This window comes from Micromesistius poutassou (genome assembly GCF_964030765.1).
Source record: "Micromesistius poutassou genome assembly, chromosome: 15".
NCBI classification, from domain to species: Eukaryota; Metazoa; Chordata; class Actinopteri; order Gadiformes; family Gadidae; genus Micromesistius; species Micromesistius poutassou.
In genome coordinates, this window is record NC_140285.1 from 17,845,562 (window position 1) to 17,873,481 (window position 27,920).

Sequence of the window (27,920 nt, forward strand, 5' to 3'; positions counted from 1 at the left end):
GTCTGAACTGATCAGAGGAAGGAGCTTCTTGTGCGCCACAATAGCAGGAAGTGACCGGAGCGTGGGTCAGGCGCTGGGGGCCCCTGGGGGCCCAGCGCTGATAACAGCAGAATGTGTCCATTCATCACTGGAAAAGGGATGAGGAGGCACAACCAGCAAACACATATCAGAACGGAGGAAACAGCAACAAGGACTTTATTTACTAATAAACAAAGGCCACAGCTCAAAGTTGTTACTTTATAAAATGATAAAAAACATAAATAGAATAAATAGTTAGGATCTCATACAGATATACATGGTGACAGACGGTAACATTACACATGGAACCATGTACAAAGTTTGCACAATACAACCTTTTCACCGCCAGTACCGATTCAGTCTAATAAACCTTCAGGTATCAAATGTCACAAAATCAATCTTTTTATGTCTGCTGTGATCAGATGCTAGTGAGCATCGTGGTTTCTACAGCACCATGTACCAAGAGAGCATGTAGAACGCTGAATATGAACTTATTGTTTAAAAGTGCAACATTATGATGGTATCACACTGGAACAAAAATATCTAATTTCAGATAGTATGTACATTCAGGATTTTTATTTAGCTGGAGTAGAAAAACCGAACATTTCAAGACTGAGTGGGTGGATTTGAACTCATAAGGCCTCAATACATCTGCAGTGGCTAGTGATGCTGTAAACTCAAACCCCATGTGTTGGAAACATCAAAACGTAACAGAGGCGAAGGACGCACACGCTAGAAGGACTACACACATTCAGATACACTTGGTGTGCTACATCACGGTGCTACGTTTATCAGGGTCTCCTGAAGGCATCAGAGCTGTGACAGTCCGTCCACATTAAAACATAAGAAACACTGCCATCTAGCGGACATGAAGGACTCAATCTGAACGCTGAGTCTTCTGGAAGTCCCACACACACTCATGAATATTGAATAGCCCCTTATGCAGTGTAGCCAGATTGGGTGGGAAATCTGGCCCAATCTGGCAACACTATGGCTTCTGAAGCCCTGACCAGGTGACCAGAGATCATAAAACAGCCTTCCTGTACTGTGGGCTCTGAGCAGACAGCAGCTGTCTGAGAGGGACCGCTGCCTCCTCTGTCCTCTGGCCTCTGGCCTCTGTCCTCTGTCCTCTGTCCTCTGGCCTCTGTCCTCTGGCCTCTGGCCTCTGTCCTCTGTCCTCTGTCCTCTGGCCTCTGTCCTCTGTCCTCTGTCCTCTGGCCTCTGGCCTCTGGCCTCTGTCCTCTGTCCTCTGGCCTCTGGCCTCTGGCCTCTGTCCTCTGTCCTCTGTCCTCTGTCCTCTGTCCTCTGTCCTCTGTCCTCTGTCCTCTGCACCACAACCACTGGAGGAGCTCCTCCTGCTGGGTGGTGTAGTCCTGTAGTCCTGTAGTCCTGCGGTCCTGTAGTCCTGGACCAGGTGAGGACCAGGTGAGGACCAGGTGAGGACCAGGTGACCCCCTGGGCCAGGTGTTGGGTCAGGAAGAAATGTGTCCCATGGGGGTCAGGGGTCGGTCAGGGGTCGTCAGGGGTCAGGGGTCAGGGGTCGGTCAGGGGTCGTCAGGGGTCGTCAGGGGTCGGTCAGGGGTCGTCAGGGGTCGGTCAGGGGTCGGTCAGGGGTCAGGGGTCGGCGGGGGGCAGCAGCAGCGGCTCCTTGGAGTGGTCGTTGTACATGAAGGTGTGCTCGATGTTGAAGCCGGCGGGCAGCTGGCCCTGGTGCAGCTCCATGTGGGAGGACACCAGCTTCAGCGTGGAGAAGTAGAGGCCGCACACGGTGCAGCGGTACATCAGCGCGCCGGCGTGCGTCTTCAGGTGGCAGATCATGGTGGAGCGGCCGCGGAAGAAGCGCAGGCACACCTTGCACTGGTAGGGCTTCTCCCCGGTGTGGATGCGCAGGTGGTAGGTGAACTCCCCCGAGTGGGCGAAGCGCTTGCCGCAGTAGCGGCAGCGGTACCACTTGGTGCTGCGGAGGCCGGAGGCGGCGGCCAGCGCGGCGCGGTCCAGCTCAGAGCCCGCCCCGCCCAGCGGGCCCTGCTTCTCCGGCAGGCCGAAGCCCAGCCCCAGCCCCAGGCCCAGGCCCAGGCCCGGCCCCAGGCCCGGCCCCAGGCCCGGCCCCAGGCCCGGCCCCAGGCCGCCCATCTTCCCCAGGCCCCCCGAGGAGGAGGCCGCCGGGAAGGGCGACGAGAGGAACTCCAGGGGCTGGTCGGCGCGGCGCTTGCCCAGCCAGCCCGGGCCCCCGGCCCCGCCCGGCCCCAGGGCCTCCGAGCTGTGCAGGCTCAGGTGGTACTGGAAGGCCGACGACGAGCGGAACCTCTGGGGGCACAGGAAGCACTGCAGCTCCTCCCCGCCGGCCCCCTCGGGGCCCCCGGCCCCCTCGGGGCCCCTGAAGGCCCGCAGCGCGCTGCGCTCCCGCTCCTTGGCGGCGGCCTCCTCGGCGTGCGTGGCCATGTGGCGGTCCAGCAGGGGGCGCTCCAGGAAGCTGAGGGCGCAGTGCGGGCAGCTGTACACGGGCAGGGCCAGGTGGGTCAGGGCATGCCACAGCAGGGAGCACAGCGACAGCTGGGGCTGCTGGCACACGCCGCAGCTCAGGCTCTGCACGCACACGTGGCTCAGGAGGTGGTCCCGCACCGCCTGGGGAGAGACACACAACACGGTGACACACACACAGACACAACACGGTGACACACACACACACACAACACGGTGACACACACACAGACACACACACAACACGGTGACACACACACAGACACACACACAACACGGTGACACACACACAGACACACACACAACACGGTGACACACACACAGACACACACAGACACAACACGGTGACACACACACAGACACACACACAACACGGTGACACACACACAGACACACACACAACACGGTGACACACACACAGACACAACACGGTGACACACACACAGACACACACACAACACGGTGACACACACACAGACACACACACAACACGGTGACACACACACACAGACACAACACGGTGACACACACACAGACACACACACAACACGGTGACACACACACAGACACACACACAACACGGTGACACACACACAGACACACACACAACACGGTGACACACACACACACACACACAACACGGTGACACACACACAGACACACACACAACACGGTGACACACACACAGACACACACACAACACGGTGACACACACACAGACACACACACAACACGGTGACACACACACAGACACACACACAACACGGTGACACACACACAGACACACACACAACACGGTGACACACACACAGACACACACACAACACGGTGACACACACACAGACACAACACGGTGACACACACACAGACACACACAGACACAACACGGTGACACACACACAGACACAACACGATGACACACACACAGACACACACACAACACGATGACACACACACAGACACACACAGACACAACACGATGACACACACACACAGACACAACACGATGACACACACACAGACACACACACAGACACAACACGGTGACACACACACAGACACACACACAGACACAACACGGTGACACACACACAGACACACACAGACACAACACGATGACACACACACAGACACACACAGACACAACACGATGACACACACACAGACACACACAGACACAACACGGTGACACACACACAGACACAACACGATGACACACACACAGACACACACACAGACACACACACAGACACACACACAGACACAACACGGTGACACACACACAGACACACACAGACACAACACGATGACACACACACAGACACACACAGACACAACACGATGACACACACACAGACACACACAGACACAACACGGTGACACACACACAGACACAACACGATGACACACACACAGACACACACACAGACACGGTGACACACACACAGGGGTCTCTGGTCTGTCCACTAGGGGTCTCTGGTCTGGACCCTGTCCACTAGGGGTCTCTGGTCTGGACCCTGTCCACTAGGGGTCTCTGGTCTGGACCCTGTCCACTAGGGGTCTCTGGTCTGGACCCTGTCCACTAGGGGTCTCTGGTCTGGACCCTGTCCACTAGGGGTCTCTGGTCTGGACCCTGTCCACTAGGGGTCTCTGGTCTGGACCCTGTCCACTAGGGGTCTCTGGTCTGGACCCTGTCCACTAGGGGTGTAATGAAGGCGTATTCCTACTGACACGTTTCGCTACGGGTCTAACAGTTCGATGCACGTTCCTTTCGCTGCGTACCGAATTTTTCTTTTTCTTTTTGTTATTTGATTCTTTTTTAAAAGCGAAGTACAAACGGGATGCTGACTTCTGTGTACGGTCACACCCCCACCGCCCCTGCCCTGAGCCAGGGACCCCACAATGTAGAGTAGAAATACATGTTCTTTTTCATATTTTATAACCTAGGCTATATGAGTCATGTTATTTCCTCCAACACATACACTCCATACACTTATTTGTAGTGGAGAAAAGGGAAACATTTTGTGAATTATTGGTATATTTAATTACAATTAGCTTTTGTTGCCACCTAGTTCATAATATGCAACTAAACCACTGTAAATTAAGCACTGTGTCTTTGCACTACTTTTGTGTTTATTTAAGTCTCAGGTGACTTCTCTTGTGTTTCTCTTATAAATTGTATTCTTTTATATTATTGTATTGTTGAAGGGCGAGACTCAAGCATTTCATTGATTTAAATGTTGTGAATATGACAAATAAACCATCTTGAAAAACGGCCACATCCTTTGTTGAAAAGGCATTCAGATGGACTACGGGTCCTCCAGTATGTTCATGAACACACAGAGAGGGTTGGGAAGCCCTTCTCTAGTGAACACTTGGAGTATTGCTGAACCATGCAGTCACGTCCCCACGCAGAATACAGAAACAATTGTAATAATACAGCTAATGTACATTGGAAGTTACTTTTAGTTACTTCATTATTAAGTGTGTGTGGTTCAATCCACCAGAAGAATAAACAAAGTAAGAGAAATAGAGATGCACTAGAGAGGTGCAGAGTGGACGCGGTCCGAGTCCCTGTGGGACCAGCTGACTCCTCGCTGGTTTGATCGGCCTCCCAGCGTGTCTCACCTGCTTTAGGGATCGCTGCTGCTGCTGCTGCCCAGGTTTGAGAATGTACGTCTCTTGTATTTTACATCCTGTTTATTTTACTCTTTGGTTTTTTCTTTTGAAGGTGTTACTACTCTACCGTGGCTTTGTTTCTCTTGGTGATTCTAATAACCCTGTGTGTGTCCCTCTGGTCCTGCCGTACTGACCTTTGTTTCTCTTGGTGATTCTAATAACCCTGTGTGTGTCCCTCTGGTCCTGCCGTACTGACCTTTGGTTCTCTTGGTGATTCTAATAACCCTGTGTGTGTCCCTCTGGTCCTGCCGTACTGACCTTTGGTTCTCTTGGTGATTCTAATAACCCTGTGTGTGTCCCTCTGGTCCTGCCGTACTGACCTTTGGTTCTCTTGGTGATTCTAATAACCCTGTGTGTGTCCCTCTGGTCCTGCCGTACTGACCTTTGTTTCTCTTGGTGATTCTAATAACCCTGTGTGTGTCCCTCTGGTCCTGCCGTACTGACCTTTGGTTCTCTTGGTGATTCTAATAACCCTGTGTGTGTCCCTCTGGTCCTGCCGTACTGACCTGGAGGTCCTGCTCCAGGACGCGGCTGCACACGGCGCACTGCAGCTCCGCCCCCTGGCCCTGGGGGGCCCCGGAGAGCGCGGCGGGGGGCAGCGTGTAGCCCGCCGCCGCCTGCCGCCGGTGCCGCAGCAGCTTGCTCTGGCTGCAGAACTGCAGCTGGCACATGTCACAGGAGTACAAGGCCACGCCCACGTGGGCCAGGGCGTGGGCCACGCCCGCCGGCCGGTCGGGGAACGAGGCCCCGCACGCCCGGCACAGCCCCGCCTCCGTCAGGTGGGTCTCGGCGTGGGCGTGGACGGCGGCCGGGTCGGCCAGCACGGCCACGCCACAGGCCCGGCAGGACACGCTGCTCCCTGGGGCCTGGAGGGGGAGAGTCACGTTAACATCCAGGGAGAAGAAGGACCAACAACAGGACACGCTGCTCCCTGGAGGGGGAGAGTCACGTTAACATCCAGGGAGAAGAAGGACCAACAACAGGACACGCTGCTCCCTGGAGGGGGAGAGTCACGTTAACATCCAGGGAGAAGAAGGACCAACAACAGGACACGCTGCTCCCTGGAGGGGGAGAGTCACGTTAACATCCAGGGAGAAGAAGGACCAACAACAGGACACGCTGCTCCCTGGAGGGGGAGAGTCACGTTAACATCCAGGGAGAAGAAGGACCAACAACAGGACACGCTGCTCCCTGGAGGGGGAGAGTCACGTTAACATCCAGGGAGAAGAAGGACCAACAACAGGACACGCTGCTCCCTGGAGGGGGAGAGTCACGTTAACATCCAGGGAGAAGAAGGACCAACAACAGGACACGCTGCTCCCTGGAGGGGGAGAGTCACGTTAACATCCAGGGAGAAGAAGGACCAACAACAGGACACGCTGCTCCCTGGAGGGGGAGAGTCACGTTAACATCCAGGGCGTTTAGCAGAAGAAAGAGAAACAACAGGACATCTGTCAGTACAGTAAGGATGTTCATAGACACAAGTGCCAAGCACTTAGTTGCACAACAAGGACCTTTTCTTGTTCCACCTTCAGGAGCCCTCGGCGCCGCAGTAGGCCCGGTCATCTCCAGGGATCTGTTCATAAGGGTTCACTCTACAGGACCACTCCCAACCCGCCCGCTCTGCTCCCTAAACGTCTCCCGTACCCCGCCCCGCCCGCCCGTCCTCTCTGCCCGCTCACGGGAACGAGAACCAAACAAGAAAACAGAAGGAAGAAGAAAATGAACTGCTGAGAAAAAGAAAGATCTAAGAGAAAGCTCCTCTGAGAGAGAGCCAGAACAACAGCTGCTCTAAACCACCCGTCTCTTAATAACCAGTTTAGAGCATCTTTATTAGGACCCTTTTCTGTTGGACCAATGGTCTGTTATGAAGGGTGCACTACCATAAGTTGGTGCAAATCGTGATGGAATCTCTGTGAAAGTCAACTTAAGGGCAGCATCAGAGCAAGGTCCAAATGGTTTAGGACTTAACCCGGGAAAATAATAAGATGTATAACGATAATTCTAAATTGTTCCCTTGTAGTATATTGAGTTGTAGTATTCTCAACTACATACTAAACTTTTGGATCGACGTAAGCTGAGAAGTTCACCTGGCCCCACTAGTTCTGTTACCTTTAGTTTTGATGGAATATCTGAAGGAATGAGTAAATGAGTGACAATAGTTGGCTTGGCATCTGATGGCTGGTTTTCTCAGAGCATAATTAACCCTGATGAAGCTCCTCTTGACGAGGTAGATATCATCATCGTCCTCATCTGGATATCTCGGCATTCTGTTAGAATTGGTAATAAAGTCGTTTCCAAAACTAGGGATGAATTAGCGATTTGTTTAACTCTTCACGTTATTTCTTTCAAACCATTTTACATTGTTTACATATTTTTCTTTTCAACTCTATCTTTTCTCTTGATTTAAGCCAACTTCTCTTTAGTGAGATGTTTCCAGCCTGCGGGGTCACCTGGCCTCCGGAGCCGTTCTCCACAAACACCAGGTCGTCCTCGTCCTCCTCCTCGTCCTCCTCCTCGTCCATGTACGTCTCGTCGTCGCTCAGCTCGATGATCTCGTCCGCCAGCCGCCTCCAGTGCTCCTCCTCCCCCGCCTCCCCGCGGCCCGCCTCCTCCGTCAGCCCGTTCTCTGCTGGCTCCGCCCGCCCCGGGGCCCCGCCCCCGGCCGCCAGGCGGGCGGAGGGGGGCGGGCCGTTGTCGGCGGGGAAGGGGCCGGCGTCCAGCCGCAGCGAGACGGCCGGGCTCTGAGAGCCCGCCGCCTCGCCGTTCTCGTAGCCTCCCCCCGGGGGCCCCGTGTAGGGGGGGCTCCCGTCCGCCTCCTCCGTCTTGGGCCGCAGCAGGGCGCCCGGGAGCGCCGGGGTGTCGCCGGGGCCCCCGAGGGCCTCCGCGGCACCGGGCTCTCCGGGCGGCTCCATGGGCTCCGCCGGCGGCGGCTGTCCGTAGCCCAGGTGGGCGTGGACGTCCTCCGCCTTGAGGTCCAGAGAGGGCGGGGCGGCGTGGGGCGGGGCGGCGTGGGGCGGGGCGGCGCGGCCGGCCCCCCGGGGGGTCCTGGGGGCCAGCAGCGGCGAGGGGGCGGCGGCGGGGGTGGGCGCGGCCGAGGGCCCCGCCGACGAGGACAGAGAGGAGCAGGACGCCGCCGACGAGCACGCCGACGCCCCGGAGGCCGCCGCGCCGCCGCCGCCGCCGCCCGCCTCCAGGCCGTTGGCGGCGGAGGCGGAGCTCTGCATGTCGGGGAAGGTGGCGTGGCAGGCCTTCACCAGGCCGCTGACGCCCAGCCGCTCCGCCAGCTCGTACAGCACCCCCACGTCGATGAGGTCGGTGAGGACCTCCCCGGTGTAGATGAAGGTCAGGACCCTCTCAAAGTGCGCCGCCGACACGAACTCCAGAGACAAGGCCGACGTCTGAGCCGCCCGCGCAAAGACGCCGCCGAAGTAGGAGCCGGCGCAGGCCAGCACGGCGCGGTGCGCGGCGAAGGAGCGGCCGCCCACCTGCAGCAGCACGTCGCAGTACAGGCGCGCCTGGCGGCAGCGGTTGAGCTCGGAGAGCAGGCCGGCGGCGTGGCCCGCGCCCTGCAGCCGGATCCGCATCCCTGCTGCACGTCCTGCCGGCAGACTCAAGCTGCAGGAGAGCGACACACCAGAGGACAGCAAGAGAAATGTGACAAGAGGGACTTTTAGGATGAAGCACTATTGTTTGTTGACAGCATATTATTCACCCACTTCACACACACACTGCTTGCAGTTGTACAACTAAATGCTGTCGTGCGGTCGAAACGGCATACTAAATGTAGGTTATGTATGTGATATAACTTATTAGTCAGGTGACAGCTGCCCGTCCACAGGACCCTGGACGTTCCCACTCCTGCCCCTGTGCCAGTCACGTTATAGGCAGGCTTTCGGACGTGCTACAGTTACAACACAACGGGTTTAACACATCACGCACAGTGAGAGGTTGTTGCACATTGCCACATAAACTGCAGCTCTGTTAGATGGCCTCTGATCGCTGGTTTTCTCAAGATAATGTGAATATTACAACAATAACACGTCATAATTCGCAATATGATCGCTTTTTCCTTTGCAAATAACATCGCTTATTTTGATGTTGTATTGTGTATTACTCACCCTCTAAATAAGTACTTATTTGGGCAGAAAATACTTCCCTTTTATTCCTTTAAAATGAGTCCGCGGTTGTCGCATGTTGATGACGTGTAGTGAACAGCGGATCATCGCCACGCCCCCTAGTGGGTCATCGCCACGCCCTCTAGTGTCTCAACGCTGGATGATCCCGGCATATCAATAAATACATCAGAAGTCACAAAAATAATCGAAACACTAACAAAAATGCGTTTTATTCAGATATTTTAGCTCGGTTTCACATAATAAACACAGGGTCTGAAATGAAAATATGAACCCCTGGATATGTAACCTCAATATGGTTAATTAAAAATGCATGGCAGGAAGCTACACATTGTTGATTATGATCATCTCAATGCTGCTCTTCTAATAATATAGTCAGCATGTCCGCTGGCTGGACAGGCATGTCGACAACAGACCACCGTGTTACCATGGTATGAGCACGTGACTTGGTTTGGAAATAATAATAATAAGAAGAAATTATAAAATAAAAATGAAAGAAAAACATTTAAAACTACTGGTAAGAAACCATTTACAAAACAGGGGCTTGATTCTCCAGAGCCTGTATGGTCACCACAGTAAACATTAAGTAGTAGGTACATTTACAATATATTAAAACATCATATTTTCAACTTGTGGGAGTAATATCAACATGTATTTTTTTATTTATTTCATACCATTCCGTGTTCTAATCTAAGTGGAATTGTACACATTTTATTCAGTTTATGGCAAATGGTGTTGTTTGCCACGTTTCTGTCATTCGGTTGACATGAAAACATGCCAAACAACAAACAGCATGCCATACTGTAAGTTCCATGTCATTTATTGAGCCAAACAAACAAAAAAATAGTTTTGGTCCAGCCACAACAAAACCTTGAAAAACAACAACAATGACAACAAGGTCCTAGTGGTCAGTAGGCGTGGACTAGACCCTCCCTTCTTCAGAGGACCAGGAGCTGATTGGTCGTCTAGGGACTGGAGATGGGTTGGAAACGGCCAACGACCACAACACACAATCCGGCAATATTTGGAAAACCAACAAGTCGAATGAATATTGCTTTCAGTTGTTTGATATGTTGCTCAGTCTTCAGACATAAAATTGAGAATATCCCTACACACACACACATATATATACATATATATATATATATATGTATATATATATATACTGTATATATATATATATATACTGTATATATACTGTATATATATATATATATTTAAGCATGTTATATATCCTACTTCTCCCTCAGTGTTGAACTGGAGCCCTCCAGTAAAGTCCACTCAGTATCCATGGTGACGCTAGGCTCCTGAACCCGACCAATCACACTCCAGAGCCAGCGTCCCCGCGGCGTCCCCGTCGGTCCAGGCTAGGAGGGCCGCTGCCGGGAGGCGCTCCGCCCCAGGCTGGCCGTGCTGGAGCGGCGGGAGAGGACGGGCGTGGCGGTGGGCGTGGCGGTGGGCGTGGCGTCGTTGGGACAGCCGTGCTGCAGCAGGATGTCCACGCAGCCCTTGCTGCCCGTCTTCCTGGCAAAGACCAGAGCGGTTCTGCCCTGGAGGTCCCTGGCCTCAACGTCACTGCCATACTGGAGAGGGGGGAGGGAGGGGGAGAGGGGGGGGGGAGGGGGGGAGGGAGGGGGGAGAGGGAGGGAGGGAGAGGGAGGAGGGAGGGGGGAGAGGGAGGGGGGAGAGAGGGAGAGGGGAGAGGGAGGGAGAGAGAGGGAGGGAGAGGGAGGAGAGGGAGTGGGGAGAGGGAGGGAGAGGAGGGAGGGAGGGAGAGGGAGGGGGGAGAGGGAGGGAGAGGGAGGAGGGAGGGGGGAGAGGGAGTGGGGAGAGGGAGGGAGAGGGAGGGGGGGGAGGAGAGGGAGGGAGGGGGGAGAGGGAGGGAGGGAGGGGGGAGAGGGAGGGAGAGGGAGGGGGGAGAGGGAGGGAGAGAGAGGGAGGGAGAGGGAGGAGGGAGGGGGGAGAGGGAGTGGGGAGAGAGGGAGGGAGAGGGAGGAGGGAGGGGGGAGAGGGAGGGAGAGGGAGGGGGGAGAGGGAGGGAGAGAGAGGGAGGGAGAGGGAGGAGGGAGGGGGGAGAGGGAGTGGGGAGAGGGAGGGAGAGGGAGGGGGGGGAGGAGAGGGAGGGAGGGGGGAGAGGGAGGGAGGGAGGGGGGAGAGGGAGGGAGAGGGAGGGGGGAGAGGGAGGGAGAGAGAGGGAGGGAGAGGGAGGAGGGAGGGGGGAGAGGGAGTGGGGAGAGAGGGAGGGAGAGGGAGGAGGGAGGGGGGAGAGGGAGGGAGAGGGAGGGGGGAGAGGGAGGGAGAGAGAGGGAGGGAGAGGGAGGAGGGAGGGGGGAGAGGGAGTGGGGAGAGGGAGTGGGGAGGGAGGGGGGAGAGGGAGGGAGGGAGGAGAGGGAGGGGGGAGAGAGGGAGAGAGAGAGAGAGAGGGGGGAGAGGGAGAGAGTCCATTCAGCTCAATAGTCACCTTGTCAATAACTCAACGATTAAATCTTGGCTTGCTTCAATAAAACAACATTTTCTGTACATTGTCAACAAGAATGTGTCAGTGAACAGGGAGTGGACGGGTTTAGTCCACATTCTGATGTCTCCCCTTATGGATGTCATGAACGCTAGGAGCTCACATCCTTCCTCTCTGTAAGCTGCTCCGTGTCCCGCCTCGCTGGACCTGCTGGTTTAGTGAGGGCTAGGGCCTCGCTGGACCTGCTGGTTTAGTGAGGGCTAGGACCACACTGGACCTGCTGGTTTAGTGAGGGCTAGGGCCTCGCTGGACCACACTGGACCTGCTGGTTTAGTGAGGGCTAGGGCCACACTGGACCTGCTGGTTTAGTGAGGGCTAGGACCACACTGGACCTGCTGGTTTAGTGAGGGCTAGGGCCACACTGGACCTGCTGGTTTAGTGAGGGCTAGGACCACACTGGACCTGCTGGTTTAGTGAGGGCTAGGACCACACTGGACCTGCTGGTTTAGTGAGGGCTAGGGCCACACTGGACCTGCTGGTTTAGTGAGGGCTAGGGCCACACTGGACCTGCTGGTTTAGTGAGGGCTAGGACCACACTGGACCACACTGGACCTGCTGGTTTAGTGAGGGCTAGGGCCACACTGGACCTGCTGGTTTAGTGAGGGCTAGGACCACACTGGACCACACTGGACCTGCTGGTTTAGTGAGGGCTAGGACCACACTGGACCTGCTGGTTTAGTGAGGGCTAGGACCACACTGGACCTGCTGGTTTAGTGAGGGCTAGGGCCACACTGGACCTGCTGGTTTAGTGAGGGCTAGGACCACACTGGACCACACTGGACCTGCTGGTTTAGTGAGGGCTAGGGCCACACTGGACCTGCTGGTTTAGTGAGGGCTAGGGCCACACTGGACCTGCTGGTTTAGTGAGGGCTAGGGCCACACTGGACCTGCTGGTTTAGTGAGGGCTAGGGCCACACTGGACCACACTGGACCTGCTGGTTTAGTGAGGGCTAGGGCCACACTGGACCACACTGGACCTGCTGGTTTAGTGAGGGCTAGGACCACACTGGACCTGCTGGTTTAGTGAGGGCTAGGACCACACTGGACCTGCTGGTTTAGTGAGGGCTAGGGCCACACTGGACCTGCTGGTTTAGTGAGGGCCACACTCACCCATATGAGCAGCTGGGTCATCACCACGTCCCCCAGCTGGCAGGCTGCGTGCAGCGCGCTGCAGGCGGGGGTGGGCGCGGGGCCGGCCGGGGGGGGCGTTGATCTGCTCCTTGGTGCTGTGGGCCAGCAGCAGCAGCAGCCCGGGCAGGTCCCTCTCGGTGACGGCGGACAGCAGCCTCAGGGCCACGCCCGCGCCGGGCCCCGCGCCGGGCCCCTCCCCGGGCGGCGGGGGGCCCGGCGGCGGCAGGAACAGACGCTGCTGGTATTTGGCCCGGATCCAGGACTCCCTCTCCTCCCTGGACGACGGGCACAGACAACACAAGCATGAACACACGCACAACCACATCGCACACACACAAACAAGCATTTTCACACACGCATGTGCACCGGTGTATGAGTTATATTTCACCGAGAAACCTTGCCTATAATTTTGTTTAATTTATTAATTGATTATTTTTCCTTTATGCACTTCTGTATAAATGTATTTTATTGTATTTGTTTTGAGGGCTTTTATTTTGATAGGTCGGGTTGGGTGACCCCCACAGTGAGGTCACGTCCTGTTTTTTCTTCTCCAGTCAGCGATTTGCCGTGCTGGAGACAGGAGACCATGGCTGTTGCTAGAACGCTTCCTTGCGAGTCGCGTCCTTTGGAGATCAGGCTTAGTGCTGCCTAGCGTTTGTAACGTTCAGAGTTTGGAACGACTTGCTAGTGTGGAAGTCTTTCTAATACTGCTCCAGTGGTACATATTTTAATATTTGAATTGTTTAAATTGTTATTGGCGAAAGTAGTTTGTTTAAACGACAGCTGCGTACATATTGAAACAAATCAATCCATGCAAAATATAGCCTATCATTACGTTGCAAAAGAAAATCGCACAGGTCTTTAAGCTTAATTGTTTGAATTTACATGATGAATCTATAAAAAGCAATGGGCCACAAAATATTCTGAATACGTTCAAATAACTTCACTTGTGTAAAGCAATGTTTTAAACACCCCGCGCAGCGTGTGAACGCAAAGGATTGTGGGGGTTTTGGCTCGTTGAGGATGCAGCGATGCATCCTTGAAAAATCTCGGAATTCTCAAAAACAAAGGACGCGAAAAGGGCGCGATTTTCCGAGTGTTCTGGACATTGGAGCAGCGCTGGTGGGCGGTCTGGGACGGGGCGTCCTTAAAGGGGCGGCCGCTGAGCGTGCTTCGTCCACATGGGGGAACCGTGTGCGTGGAGACATCTTGTCGCTGTACTGATATTAATATGTAGGTTTAAGACCCCCTTCATCATTTGACTAACACAACGCAGAATAAGTGTCGAGATCAGGCTACACATGCGTGAACAAACCCTACACACACCTAAGGTCGCTGCAAGGCCCTGACTGAGACACGAGCCTTTCTAGCGCGAGAGCCGCCGTACTGACCGGGAGGAGCCGGGCGTGGGCTTGGCCCGGCCCTGGGTGCAGCTCTCCCAGATGCTGTTGGCCATGTGGTTGCCAATGGCAGCCAGCACTTGGGTGAGCTCCCCGGGCCAGTCGTCCAGGTCCAGAGAGCGCACCCTGGAGAGGTGGGTGCCCAGGTTGCGGTGGATCCCAGAGCACTCGATGCAGATCAGAGAGCCCAGGTTGAGGCTGGCCCAGGTGGGGTCTGGGGACAGGAGGAGGGAGAGGGAGGATTCTGAAACAGCCTTCCTAGTAGATGGAACGCTCACGTTGGCTTGGTCCTCATCCACCGCCCTCAACAGGATGGTATTTCAACGTGGATTTCCGATGTGTCGTGATAGATGTCATGTTACATCATGGCGACCTCTTTTGATGTTTCTCTCTATGTGTGAGTCTGTCTGATATTGATATTGAATGAATCCAACATAGGAACTCCAGGTGTCAGGGTGAGGGGGTGAGGGGGTGAAGGGGTGAAGGGGTGAGGGGGTGAAGATGGACTTACTCTGCGCCTCGCAGTCCACACACAGACTGTTGCCCTTGGTGTTACGGATCGCTTGTAAGGCCACTGCCTCACTCCGACTGCTCCTCCGGGCCTACACACACACACACACACACACACACACACAACCACACAACCACACACAGAGGAACACACACACACACACACACACACACACACACACAACCACACAACCACACACAGAGGAACACACACACACACAATAACACACACACACACACACACACATTAGATCATTTATTGGTACACATGGCCCCTCAACAGGCCTCCCGCCCAGAGGGCCGTGCTGCGGGGGCGGGGCTGGGGGAGGGGCCGGGGGAGGGGCCGGGGGAGGGGCTGGGGGAGGGGGAGGGGCTGGGGGAGGGGCCGGGGGAGGGGGAGGGGCTACCTTGTTGCGGCCGCTCTCGCAGGACTGCAGGCTGGCCAGGATCTGGCTCTGGATGCCTGCCACCCAGGAGTCCCTCTCCTCCAGACTCTGGGCCTCGAAGTGCCAGGTCTGCCCCGTGAAGGACACCACGATGAAGTCTGCGTTCTCCTCCTCTACAGCGCCCATAACACAGGAACACATTATGATGTGAGGAGGAGGAGGGGCTTAATGGTGAGGGTTAGGGTCCTAGGTGAGGGTTAGGGTCGTGGTGAGGGGTGAGGGTTAGGGTCGTGGTGAGGGTTAGGGTCGTGGTGAGGGTTAGGGTCGTGGTGAGGGTGAGGGTCGTGGTGAGGGTTAGGGTCGTGGTGAGGGTGAGGGTCGTGGTGAGGGTTAGGGTCGTGGTGAGGGGTGAGGGTTAGGGTGAGGGTTAGGGTCGTGGTGAGGGTTAGGGTCGTGGTGAGGGTTAGGGTCGTGGTGAGGGTTAGGGTCGTGGTGAGGGTTAGGGTCCTAGGTGAGGGTTAGGGTCGTGGTGAGGGTTAGGGTCGTGGTGAGGGTTAGGGTCGTGGTGAGGGTTAGGGTCCTAGGTGAGGGTTAGGGTCGTGGTGAGGGTTAGGGTCGTGGTGAGGGTTAGGGTCGTGGTGAGGGTTAGGGTCGTGGTGAGGGGTGAGGGTCGTGGTGAGGGTTAGGGTCGTGGTGAGGGTTAGGGTCGTGGTGAGGGTTAGGGTCGTGGTGAGGGTTAGGGTCGTGGTGAGGGTTAGGGTCCTAGGTGAGGGTTAGGGTCGTGGTGAGGGGTGAGGGTTAGGGTCGTGGTGAGGGTTAGGGTCCTAGGTGAGGGTTAGGGTCCTAGGTGAGGGTTAGGGTCGTGGTGAGGGGTGAGGGTTAGGGTCGTGGTGAGGGGTGAGGGTTAGGGTCGTGGTGAGGGTTAGGGTCGTGGTGAGGGTTAGGGTCGTGGTGAGGGTTAGGGTCGTGGTGAGGGTTAGGGTCGTGGTGAGGGTTAGGGTCGTGGTGAGGGTTAGGGTCGTGGTGAGGGGTGAGGGTTAGGGTCCTAGGTGAGGGTTAGGGTCGTGGTGAGGGGTGAGGGTTAGGGTCGTGGTGAGGGTTAGGGTCCTAGGTGAGGGTTAGGGTCGTGGTGAGGGGTGAGGGTTAGGGTCGTGGTGAGGGTTAGGGTCGTGGTGAGGGTTAGGGTCGTGGTGAGGGGTGAGGGTTAGGGTCGTGGTGAGGGTTAGGGTCCTAGGTGAGGGTTAGGGTCGTGGTGAGGGGTGAGGGTTAGGGTCCTAGGTGAGGGTTAGGGTCCTAGGTGAGGGTTAGGGTCGTGGTGAGGGGTGAGGGTTAGGGTCCTAGGTGAGGGTTAGGGTCCTAGGTGAGGGTTAGGGTCGTGGTGAGGGGTGAGGGTTAGGGTCCTAGGTGAGGGTTAGGGTCCTAGGTGAGGGTTAGGGTCGTGGTGAGGGGTGAGGGTTAGGGTCCTAGGTGAGGGTTAGGGTCCTAGGTGAGGGTTAGGGTCGTGGTGAGGGGTGAGGGTTAGGGTCCTAGGTGAGGGTTAGGGTCGTGGTGAGGGGTGAGGGTTAGGGTCCTAGGTGAGGGTTAGGGTCCTAGGTGAGGGTTAGGGTCACGAGCAGGGAAACAGAACACAGAACACATGAGGGCAGAAGCGGGGAGGGGTCAGACACAGGGCGGTGCAGGGACACAGACGTATGTCATGAGACACGTGGGGAGACGGCTTGAAGGTAGACCGGTGTTGAGTCAACCACACAGACGATGAAGGCTGGACGCCAAACAGAGAGATGTAAAAGAAGCCTGCATCAGCCTCCACTGGGGTTACCTGTCTTATTTATGTTTCTCAAGCTACCAAAGCTCTTTAATTTCCACATTTTGCGTTTGGCTGCAGAGAGGTAAGCCGGGACAAAAGAAGAAAGAGAAAAGCACATGTGTTGCAAAACAGCGTCAGCAGTGACAAAGCTCTAGCTAAGCAGAAACAGAGTGTGAAACAGAGACAGCTGCTGGTACAGTCAAAGACTGGAGATCAAAGAGGAGAAAGATAAAGACTCGTTTATTGTGTATTGTGAGGTTTCATATGTTGGGCCCGTTCTCTTGGTCACTCTCCTGGAGTGAATATGTTATAAAGCTTTATTGTCACTTTATTGTTATATATAAACATATTACTGTACATACATATCTATAAATATATATACTGTACATATGTTCTGGTTTTATTTAAACAGATAGTTGATATGTGGTGACATGTGCTCATTGTGGTGACAGAGGGGCGCTGCGTACCTTCATCCTGTCATTGTGCTTAGGGTTAGGGTTAGGGTTACCTTCATCCTGTCATTGTGCTTAGGGTTAGGGTTAGGGTTACCTTCATCCTGTCATTGTGCTTAGGGTTAGGGTTAGGGTTACCTTCATCCTGTCATTGTGCTTAGGGTTAGGGTTAGGGTTACCTTCATCCTGTCATTGTGCTTAGGGTTAGGGTTACCTTCATCCTGTCATTGTGCTTAGGGTTAGGGTTAGGGTTACCTTCATCCTGTCATTGTGCTTAGGGTTAGGGTTAGGGTTACCTTCATCCTGTCATTGTGCTTAGGGTTAGGGTTAGGGTTAGGGTTACCTTCCGCCTGTCCCACCACCGCGTCGCCCTTCTGGTTCATGCTCTTCTTCCTCCGGTTCTTCTTCCTGTCACTCAGGGGAGATGATTGGCTCGCCTCCTTAGCAGTGAAGGTGCTGGCTGCTCCTTCAAGGGCATCTGACATTTGGGCATTATGTTAAACATTCAAATGTTGCTTCAGACATCATGAATCATTAGTGGTTCCAGACACCTGTGAGACCCCAGAGTGACGCTCACCATCCTGCTGCACACTCAGCCATGGAGCGACACGCTGGTTGTGTTTATAATGCACTACCTGTACAATACATTATTCTGGCACTGTGAACACATACCAACACTTTGTGCCTTGGTAGAGAGCGAGGACGAGCAGCGCTGGAGCCCTTTGTCGCCCCCTAGTGGCGACAGAACGCCCGCCCTGTCGTCAGCCACCGTCAGCGTGGAGGGGCACAGCTGAGGACCTGGGGAGCACCAGGGCAGACAGCGTTCACTTGTGTTTGTATCTATCACCGGTACAGTCTCAAAGGGCTTCACAGGCAGAGATGACCCTGACCCTAGCCCCCCAGAGGGCAGGAAGAACTCAATCAGCACGGAAGAAATCCAGAGAAGGAACGCAGAGTGGAGACCCCTCCTCCAGTGATGATCAGGACTGCAATGGGGGCCAGGATTGACATACATACAGTACATACATACATACATACATACATACATACATACATACATACATACTGTACATACATACATACATACTGTACATACATACATACATACATACATACATACATACATACATACATACATACATACATACTGTACATACATACATACATACATACAGTACATACATACATACATACATACATACATACATACATACATACTGTACATACATACATACATACTGTACATACATACATACATACATACATACATACATACATACTGTACATACATACATACATACTGTACATACATACATACATACTGTACATACATACATACATACATACATACATACATACATACTGTATATATGTACATACATACAGTACATACAGTACATACTGTACATACATACATACATACATACATACATACAGTACATACATACATACAGTACATACATACATACATACTGTACATACATACATACATACATACATACATACTGTACATACATACATACATACTGTACATACATACATACATACATACATACATACTGTACATACATACATACATACTGTACATACATACATACATACTGTACATACATACATACATACATACATACATACTGTACATACATACATACATACATACATACATACTGTACATACATACATACATACATACATACAGTACATACATACATACATACTGTACATACATACATACATACATACATACATACATACTGTACATACATACATACATACATACATACATACATACATACATACTGTACATACATACATACATACTGTACATACATACATACATACATACATACATACTGTACATACATACATACATACTGTACATACATACATACATACATACATACATACATACTGTACATACATACATACATACATACATACATACATACATACATACATACTGTATATATGTACATACATACAGTACATACAGTACATACTGTACATACATACATACATACATACATACATACATACAGTACATACATACATACATACTGTACATACATACATACATACATACATACATACATACTGTACATACATACATACATACTGTACATACATACATACATACATACAGTACATACAGTACATACTGTACATACATACATACATACATACATACATACATACATACATACATACATACATACAGTACATACAGTACATACTGTACATACATACATACATACAGTACATACAGTACATACTGTACATACATACATACATACATACATACAGTACATACATACATACATACTGTACATACATACATACATACAGTACATACAGTACATACTGTACATACATACATACTGTACATACATACATACATACTGTACATACATACATACATACAGTACATACAGTACATACTGTACATACATACATACATACATACATACATACATACATACAGTACATACATACATACATACATACATACATACATACAGACAGATAAAAGTTGTCAATTTATATATATGTATTTACATGAGTTTACATATGTATATGTAAATTCTGCTCTCTGTTCCTTTTCAAGGAAATGCCCTGTGACCCTGTCATACCAACTAGCTGTCTTTTCCACTGACTTGACCAGTGTCCTCTCAATGGCCAGCAGAGCTAGGCTGCTTAAACAGCCATGGCCCATCGTGTTACGGGTGTAGGACTTGAGCCGCTTTAAACAGGAGGAGCTCCTTTCTACACCTGCAGATGTAGCTCCAATTGTTGCCACTAATGAGAACAGTTTGTAAAGCTGAGGCATTGCACTGTCCATCTCCATGTCTTTAAGGAACACCAAGAAATCACACAGCTTTCCCCTGTCACCCTGCAAGTCCTGATCTGAATACAGGACTTGAAGTTCAGACCTCAGGCTCCCTGAATCAAAGTGATGGCCAACTACCAAAACAATATTAAACTCAAATAAGGAAATGTGGGAATTCTGTTAAACTGAAACAAGGAATTGAGTGTATAAGTGTACGAAATGTACGATGAAAATTGTCTAGCAATTTCGCCAAGCAAATATCAAGAAATAGGTTGCAGTTTGCCTTTCGACTCGCTTGCAAAATCCGCGATGGGACTGAGGAATGAAGAGAGCTCCTGCGACTATTTATAGTTCAAAATCACCGTCAAAACTCTGTAGGTGGCGAAGAAGTAAAAGCTGTGTCACGTTTTGAACTACACACATTTTCCATCTAGTTTCGACTGGCTTTTTGGATTGTCGTTGCCGTTAAAGTAGTAAACGATTATAAATGCTATTTTAACGGCACCGACAATCCAATAAGCCAGTCGAAACTAGATGGAAAAATTGTGCAGTTCAAAACGTGACGCAGCTTTTACTTCTTCGCCACCTAAAGAGTTTGTTAAGTTTGAGATGGACGTGTTCTAACGCATTTTTAGTCAATGAAATGTTAACACAACAGTATATATTTGACCATTTCATTTTTGAAATTTTAGGGGAAGCCGAGCTTCCCTTGCAGTCTTAGAGAAATCGCCACTGATACATACAGTATACAATGGAGCTGGGCCGGTCTTAATAATCACAAATGTAGATAAACAAACGTCAATCTTTTGATTGACAGACTCTCACATATTAGGGAAATACAAAACACCTAAAATTTACAATGTATTTATATTAAAAGAGTTCAAAAGAGTTTGCAACAGTGTAGCATGTAAAGACTTAAAGTCAGGATTCCTTTCATACGCTCTAATTGCGAGTAGAATGAGTTCCACATGGCTTCACTGAAGACAGGGAGACACAGAGATCAGCCCTTACTTTAACTTTAAGGACAGGGAGACACAGAGATCAGCCCTTACTTTAACTTTAAGGACAGGGAGACACAGAGATCAGCCCTTACTTTAACTTTAAGGACAGGGAGACACAGAGATCAGCCCTTACTTTAACTTTAAGGACAGGGAGACACAGAGATCAGCCCTCACTTTAACTTTAAGGACAGGGGGACACAGAGATCAGCCCTTAAGGGACACAGAGATCAGCCCTTACTTTAACTTTAAGGACAGGGAGACACAGAGATCAGCCCTTACTTTAACTTTAAGGACAGGGGGACACAGAGATCAGCCCTTAAGGGACACAGAGATCAGCCCTTACTTTAACTTTAAGGACAGGGGACACAGAGATCAGCCCTTAAGGGACACAGAGATTAGCCCTTACTTTAACTTTAAGGACAGGGAGACACAGAGATCAGCCCTTACTTTAAGGACAGGGGACACAGAGATCAGCCCTTACTTTAAGGACAGGGGACACAGAGATCAGCCCTTACTTTAAGAACAGGGGGCACAGAGATCAGCCCTTACTTTAAGGACAGGGGGCACAGAGATCAGCCCTTACTTTAAGGACAGGGGGCACAGAGATCAGCCCTTACTTTAAGGACAGGGGACACAGAGATCAGCCCTTACTTTAAGGACAGGGGGCACAGAGATCAGCCCTTACTTTAAGGACAGGGGGCACAGAGATCAGCCCTTACTTTAAGGACAGGGGACACAGAGATCAGCCCTTACTTTAAGGACAGGGGACACAGAGATCAGCCCTTACTTTAAGGACAGGGGGCACAGAGATCAGCCCTTACTTTAAGGACAGGGGACACAGAGATCAGCCCTTACTTTAAGGATAGGGGACACAGAGATCAGCCCTTACTTTAAGGACAGGGGGCACAGAGATCAGCCCTTACTTTAAGGACAGGTAACTGGAGCTCTGGACGCCCGCTGAACCTGACCTTGCACAGACCGGCTGGTACAGGTTCTGCTCACCACTGAGGCTGCTGGCGGGGCCCTCGGTGGACGAGGAGGGCCCTCCCTTAGGGACCCCGTTGACCCCGGCGGTGGGGGCCAGGGCGGGCCCGGCGCAGGGGCCTGCCGGAGCCACGGCCCTCGGAGGGCGTTTCCCGGGAACCTTGACGGTGACGCGCAGCAGGTCGATCTCCTTCCCGTGGACGTTCTGCATGTAGTCCTGAAGAAACAACAAGCGTTCCTCATCAGGGAGGCAGGATCCCCTTTGTGAGGCATGTCCTCTGAGACGTCACAACACATGGAAACACAAATGGGAACCAAGAGAGCCACACAGGGTCTCCTGCTCCGAGGACCCCCCCCGGCTGCTGCCGGCCGCCTGTTTTACTGTCTAACGGCGCGTGCGCGGCCGTATCCACCGGCCGTATAGACCGGTGTGGTCGTAGGCTCTCTTACACTGGAGCTGGAGTGGTAGGACAGCATGCCATTGTTGGACAGCGTGACGTATTTCTTCTTCCACTCTTTATTCAGAGAGCTGCCGCTGCGCTTCCAGAGGATGCTCTGAGGAGAAACCAGAAGGAAAGCAGCTTAGAGAAGAGAGGGTCACGCTGACAGGCTGGGAGCTCAGAGTAAGGATACCACCCAGCTACCATCACCCACAGCAAAGGAGCATCATTAGAAATAGAACACCCTTAGAAAGGTTGAGAAATATGAAACAAAAAGATATGTCTGCCTTATGTAAGATAATATGAATAGGTGAGTTCAGCCTGCTCCTTTGAGCCTGCTTCTGCTGAGCCTGCTCCTTTGAGCCTTCTCCTGTTGAGCCTCCTCTTGCTGAGCCTGCTCCTGTTGAGCCTGCTCCGTTTTATACCAACCTGCTCCTGTTGAGCCTGATCCTGCTGACCCTGCTCCAGCTGAGCCTGCTCCTGCTAAGCCTGCTCAGTTTCATACCAACCTGCTTGAGTGAGATGGCTCGGCCGCTCCCCAAGTCGCCTTTAGGATCCGTCCCCTTTTTGTCTGAGTCGCGATTCTGAGAAATAGGAACAGGAATGGATCAGTCACAGAGAGGTTACGGCTGTGATGTCTGAAGATCAGAGCTGCCAGGGGGGGGGGAGACAGGTGACATGGAGACAGGTGACATGGAGACAGGTGACATGGAGACAGGTGACATGGAGACAGGTGACATGGAGACAGGTGACATGGAGACAGGTGACCACTGACCTTGAAGAGCGACGGCCGGCGGTGAGGGGTGTTCTTCAGGGGGCGGGGGGTGGCACTGCCTCCCCCCCCCTCCCCCCCCAGCCCCCTGTGGCTGACCAAGGGGGTGGAAGGGAGGGAGGAGGGGTAGGGCTCACCTCCCTGGCCGTTAAGGACCTGGGACGGCCAGGGGTGAGAGGAGGGGATGGAGTGGATGGAAGAGAGAGAGACAGGGAGAGAGAGAGAGAGAGAGAGAGAGAGAGAGAGAGAGAGAGAGAGAGAGAGAGAGAGAGAGACAGGGAGAGAGAGACAAGGAAAGAGAGAGAGAGAGAGACAGGGAGAGAGGGAGAGAGAGAGACAGGGAGAGAGAGAGAGAGAGAGAGAGAGAGAGAGAGCGAGAGAGAGAGAGAGAGAGAGAGAGAGACAGGGAGAGAGAGAGAGAGAGAGAGACAAGGAGAGAGAGAGAGAGAAAGTAGGGATGGAAAGTCATGAGATAAAATCAATAAAATGTAAAAAATGGACATAGATGGACTGTGTAATTTCAACAGTATGCATATGGTTAGGATGAGGATGGACATGATGGGGACATGGAGGTAGGGGAGAGGACACACACACACACACTCTGTATCTACGATTGAAACCCGCTGGCCACGTCCAGTCCTTTGAGGGTGAGATCTTTGTTGGCTGAACAGTTTGATCCTGGACCCAGAAGCTGTTGCAGGGGGTTCACTTATGTGTGGTGGTGTTGGTAGTGATGGTAACATGCTGTATGTCTCCTGGCTGTTGCTAGGTTGGCAGGCTGCAGCAGCCTCCTCCAGGTCACCAGGGTGATGTAAGATGGGAACAGCCTCATCCTGTGCCCCTGCAGCTGGCGCTGGCTCATCTTTGTCACGCCATCCACTTCTGCCACCTAGTGGGTGCCAGCCTCATCATCCATTCATCTCCCCCGTCCTACACACCTTCATCAGCACACATTGACCCCGCTTCTCCAGACATCATCGCTAGATCGTTGTTTCACACCTAACAGTTAGTACCTCGTGCCTGGCCCTTCCTAGTGTTCAGATTGCTCAGTCCTTGTGTGCCGTCATTCGTCCTAACAATCTCCTTCCTGTCTCCAGTGTTGCCGAACCCCTCTCCTCTCTGACTACCCTTTTGTCGCCAAACCTTTGCCTGTCCAATTACCCGCCTGCCATCAAGCCCCGTCTTTACTTATCTGTTGATCCTCAGTAAAGACCCTTTCATTTAGTCTGTTTCAGTCTCACTCTGTGTCGAGCATTTGGGTCCACTCACTCTACTACCACATAACAATCTTGGCTTCAGTACTCCTGAAGTTGGTCTTTGCAGGTGTTTCAGTGTGAGGCGCCCGCTGAAGCCGGGCTGGAGGTCGCTCATGGGGAAACCCTCTAAGGACGTTATGGGGTGATCCTTGTCTTTGTTGAGGATGAAGGTCTGGTTCTGAAAGACTCCCAAAAGCAGTTGATTAAGCCTGTTTATTGGGGCTCTGGTTTTGCTGCCACTTTCCACAGAGGGAATCCTCCCCCGTTGAAAGATGGCACTACTGACAGCTGTTCATCACTAACAGTGGATGCAGGGGGAGTAATCCATCAGCACTTCTTTCTTGGTGTTGTTAACAGTCCAAACCTGCTGTACACACCAGCACAGCAAGGACAGTCTGAAGACCCTCCGGAGTATGGGCCGCAAGGCAGTGGTGAGCAGAGCGCCACTGCAGGGGCCTCCTGATCTTAAAGAGGAGCCTTCAGCCTTCAGCCCACTGCCACACTGCTGCTGTCTACCATCTCGTTGTGGAGAAGCTTCATTACACACAAGTGGTCAATTCTAAAGAGCAGTGGCGCCAGCACACACCCCTGCCTCCCCGCTGCACTACAGAGAAGGACTCTTGTCCTGCTATGGTCACCCACCTTCATCTGCTCCTGGAGCTGGAGGTGGATGTCAACACATTTGTTGTGACAGTCAAACCTGAAGAAAACTTCCCATAAGAGGTGTCTTTGCACCGTGTGGAATGTTTTGGAGGGGTCGACAAGGGCCATGAACAGCTCGGGTGTTGCTCCTGGCTCTTGAAGCTGCTGGGCTGTGACGATGGCTGGGCTGTGCTCCTGTTCCTGCTGTATCCATACTGACTCAGGCAGCATTGACCAGTGGTGCTGCTGATGAGTTTCTGAAGCAACAACTTAAAAAGCCAGGACCTATTCAGCAACAGAAAGGCGCTCTATAACGCTAATACCACCAGCCTGGTCACTTCTTATGAATGACAATAATGTTTGCATCACTCCATTGCTGTGGGATCTTCTCGTCGGTACGAGCCTTGATGTTGTACTGAAAGGTGTGCACACACGTAGCGTCCCAGTAGCTCGGCAGGGGTACCCCAGGGGACTGGTTGTTCTTGAGGGAGAGCAGATAGAACCTCTTTGAAGGCTGATGGTTAACTGGGCAGTCTGTCCAGGAGGGTGGGCTCTGCATCAGAGTCCTGGATAAGCAGGGTGGCAACATGTTCAGCCCACCAGGATGCACTTCTGCTCCTTCAGAACCATCTCTGTTTTCAGGGGGTGATGGAACACTTGATTGAGCTGTAGATGGTTTGGACTGTGTTGTAGACATGGAAAAGGGCTGATTTAATTTGCCTCCTCGGTCCACCACCACCTGGTGGAGGCTGTCTGGTGGAGGCTGTCTGGTGGAGGCTGTCTGGTGGAGGCTGTCTGGTGGAGGCTGTCTGAGTTGTTCTCAAACCAGTCCTGGTGGTTCCTGGTCTTATGGCCGATGGGATGCTGCCTCAAAGAGAGGAGCTGGTTGGTCCACGGTTCCACAGTGTTTTGTAACTCAGGTCTCAGTTTATCAGCCAAGGAGCGTTGAAACGCACTTCTTCTTTTTGTGTTTTCAGGCAGTTGCAACGTAGCAGCTTTTTGTTAGGGCTTGTAGCTCAATCATACAGGGGAAGCACAGCTTCCTCTTGTATGATTAAGCTCTGCCAGTCATACTGACATCCTTGATGTTCTTCAGATATCAAGGATGAAGTCAATATAAGCCAACGTCGTCGTTGTGGGCTTCAGGCCTTGTTATGCTTTACCTGCTTGTAAAACTTGCCATTCCAAATCATTCATCCCCTCTGCAATTCAACTTCTAAATGCGCCTTATTATTATTATTTTTAGTTTTTTCTGGTCTTTTTATGTTTGTCGAAGTTGCAGTATCAACATTATTTATTTATAGATTCATTCCATTTTAGCTCTGGTGTATGTGTATTTGTTGTTTGTATGTTACTGTGTGTACAACAAGCTGCTCAAACTAATTGGCCCTAGTGGGATTCATAAAGTTATGTATAAGTATATTGTATTGTATTGTATTGTAGAGCCAGGATGCACAATGTCTTATATGTACCTGTAGCTGGAAGATGGTGTTGGTTATGATAATGTTAGGGTTCACAGCCCTCCTCCCTCACTGCCAGTCTTCTGTCCCAGCCTGGCAGTGATCTCCCTCACTCAAAGGCCATGGCCTGGAGGTCATGGCCTGGAGGTCATGGCCTGGAGGTCATGGCCCTGGAGGTCATGGCCTGGAGGTCATGGCCTGGAGGTCATGGCCTGGAGGTCATGGCCTGGAGGTCATGGCCCTGGAGGTCATGGCCCCTGTAGGGCGAGGGCCTCAGGAGGGGGCTAACGTACACAAAGGGGGGGGCTACTTGAGGTGTGGTGGCGGTGGACGGGGGACTACCTGGCCGGGGAAGGAGGCGGACCCCGGAGTGGAGCCCCCGGAGTGGCTGGGGGAGTTGGGGAGGGACTTGCAGGCCAGGAGGGCGGCCTGCTTCTTCTGGGCCACAATCTTCTGAACGGCTGCAATTGGGAAAGACACCGTGAGCAGTCTGCCCACATCAGCAGCCAGCAGGTTCACAGCTTGAAAGCAAACGTTATACACTTAATGACGGCGAAAGCAATGCTGGTCCAATTAGTTTTTTACTTTAGAAGGGGAAATATATATAATATATTATAAAATACAAAAAAATGCATTTAACACAAGGCAGAGTACACAGAACTATATATTGACATGCGGTTCATGTCACACTATGATCTAGTAATGTTGGTGATAATTGACCAGCGAGTGTGTTAAGCTTAGACTTCAGAAAGGCTTGTATGACTTTGACAGTTCACACAAATCCTTTAGTATAAAGGAAACACAGCGTGATGTGAGGTAGCATTAACTCTGACAGGAGAGCCCTACTAACCCTAGCCCTACGGACCCTCGGAGAACACATTACACTGAGAGCCTACGGACCCTCGGAGAACACATTACACTGAGAGCCTACGGACCCTCGGAGAACACATTACACTGAGAGCCTACGGACCCTCGGAGAACACATTACACTGAGAGCCTACGGACCCTCGGAGAACACATTAC

The 27,920-nt window shown here is 52.2% G+C and overlaps 2 protein-coding genes across 2 annotated transcripts in view; both read right to left on the reverse strand.

Moving 5' to 3' along the window:
• Positions 1-250: 250 nt before the first annotated feature.
• Positions 251-9,371, reverse strand: zbtb39 (zinc finger and BTB domain containing 39). Its single transcript, XM_084479677.1, has 4 exons — positions 9,300-9,371; positions 7,632-8,796; positions 5,685-6,044; positions 251-2,643 (listed from the first exon to the last, which is right to left on the reverse strand). The coding sequence occupies exons 2-4, from the start codon at positions 8,763-8,765 to the stop codon at positions 1,633-1,635; spliced, it is 2,505 nt and encodes an 834-aa protein (XP_084335803.1). The 5' UTR covers positions 8,766-8,796; positions 9,300-9,371; the 3' UTR covers positions 251-1,632.
• A 142-nt stretch (positions 9,372-9,513) lies between these two features.
• agap2 (ArfGAP with GTPase domain, ankyrin repeat and PH domain 2) overlaps positions 9,514-27,920 on the reverse strand; it is a 32,020-nt gene continuing 13,613 nt past the window's right edge. Inside the window, 13 exon segments of the mRNA XM_084479075.1 lie at positions 9,514-10,897; positions 12,940-13,032; positions 13,034-13,235; positions 14,352-14,574; positions 14,872-14,962; positions 15,278-15,429; positions 17,859-17,993; positions 18,188-18,313; positions 22,346-22,544; positions 22,778-22,882; positions 23,277-23,351; positions 23,543-23,695; positions 27,240-27,358. Coding sequence (XP_084335201.1) covers positions 10,682-10,897; positions 12,940-13,032; positions 13,034-13,235; positions 14,352-14,574; positions 14,872-14,962; positions 15,278-15,429; positions 17,859-17,993; positions 18,188-18,313; positions 22,346-22,544; positions 22,778-22,882; positions 23,277-23,351; positions 23,543-23,695; positions 27,240-27,358 — 1,889 coding nt within the window. The 3' untranslated portion in view covers positions 9,514-10,681.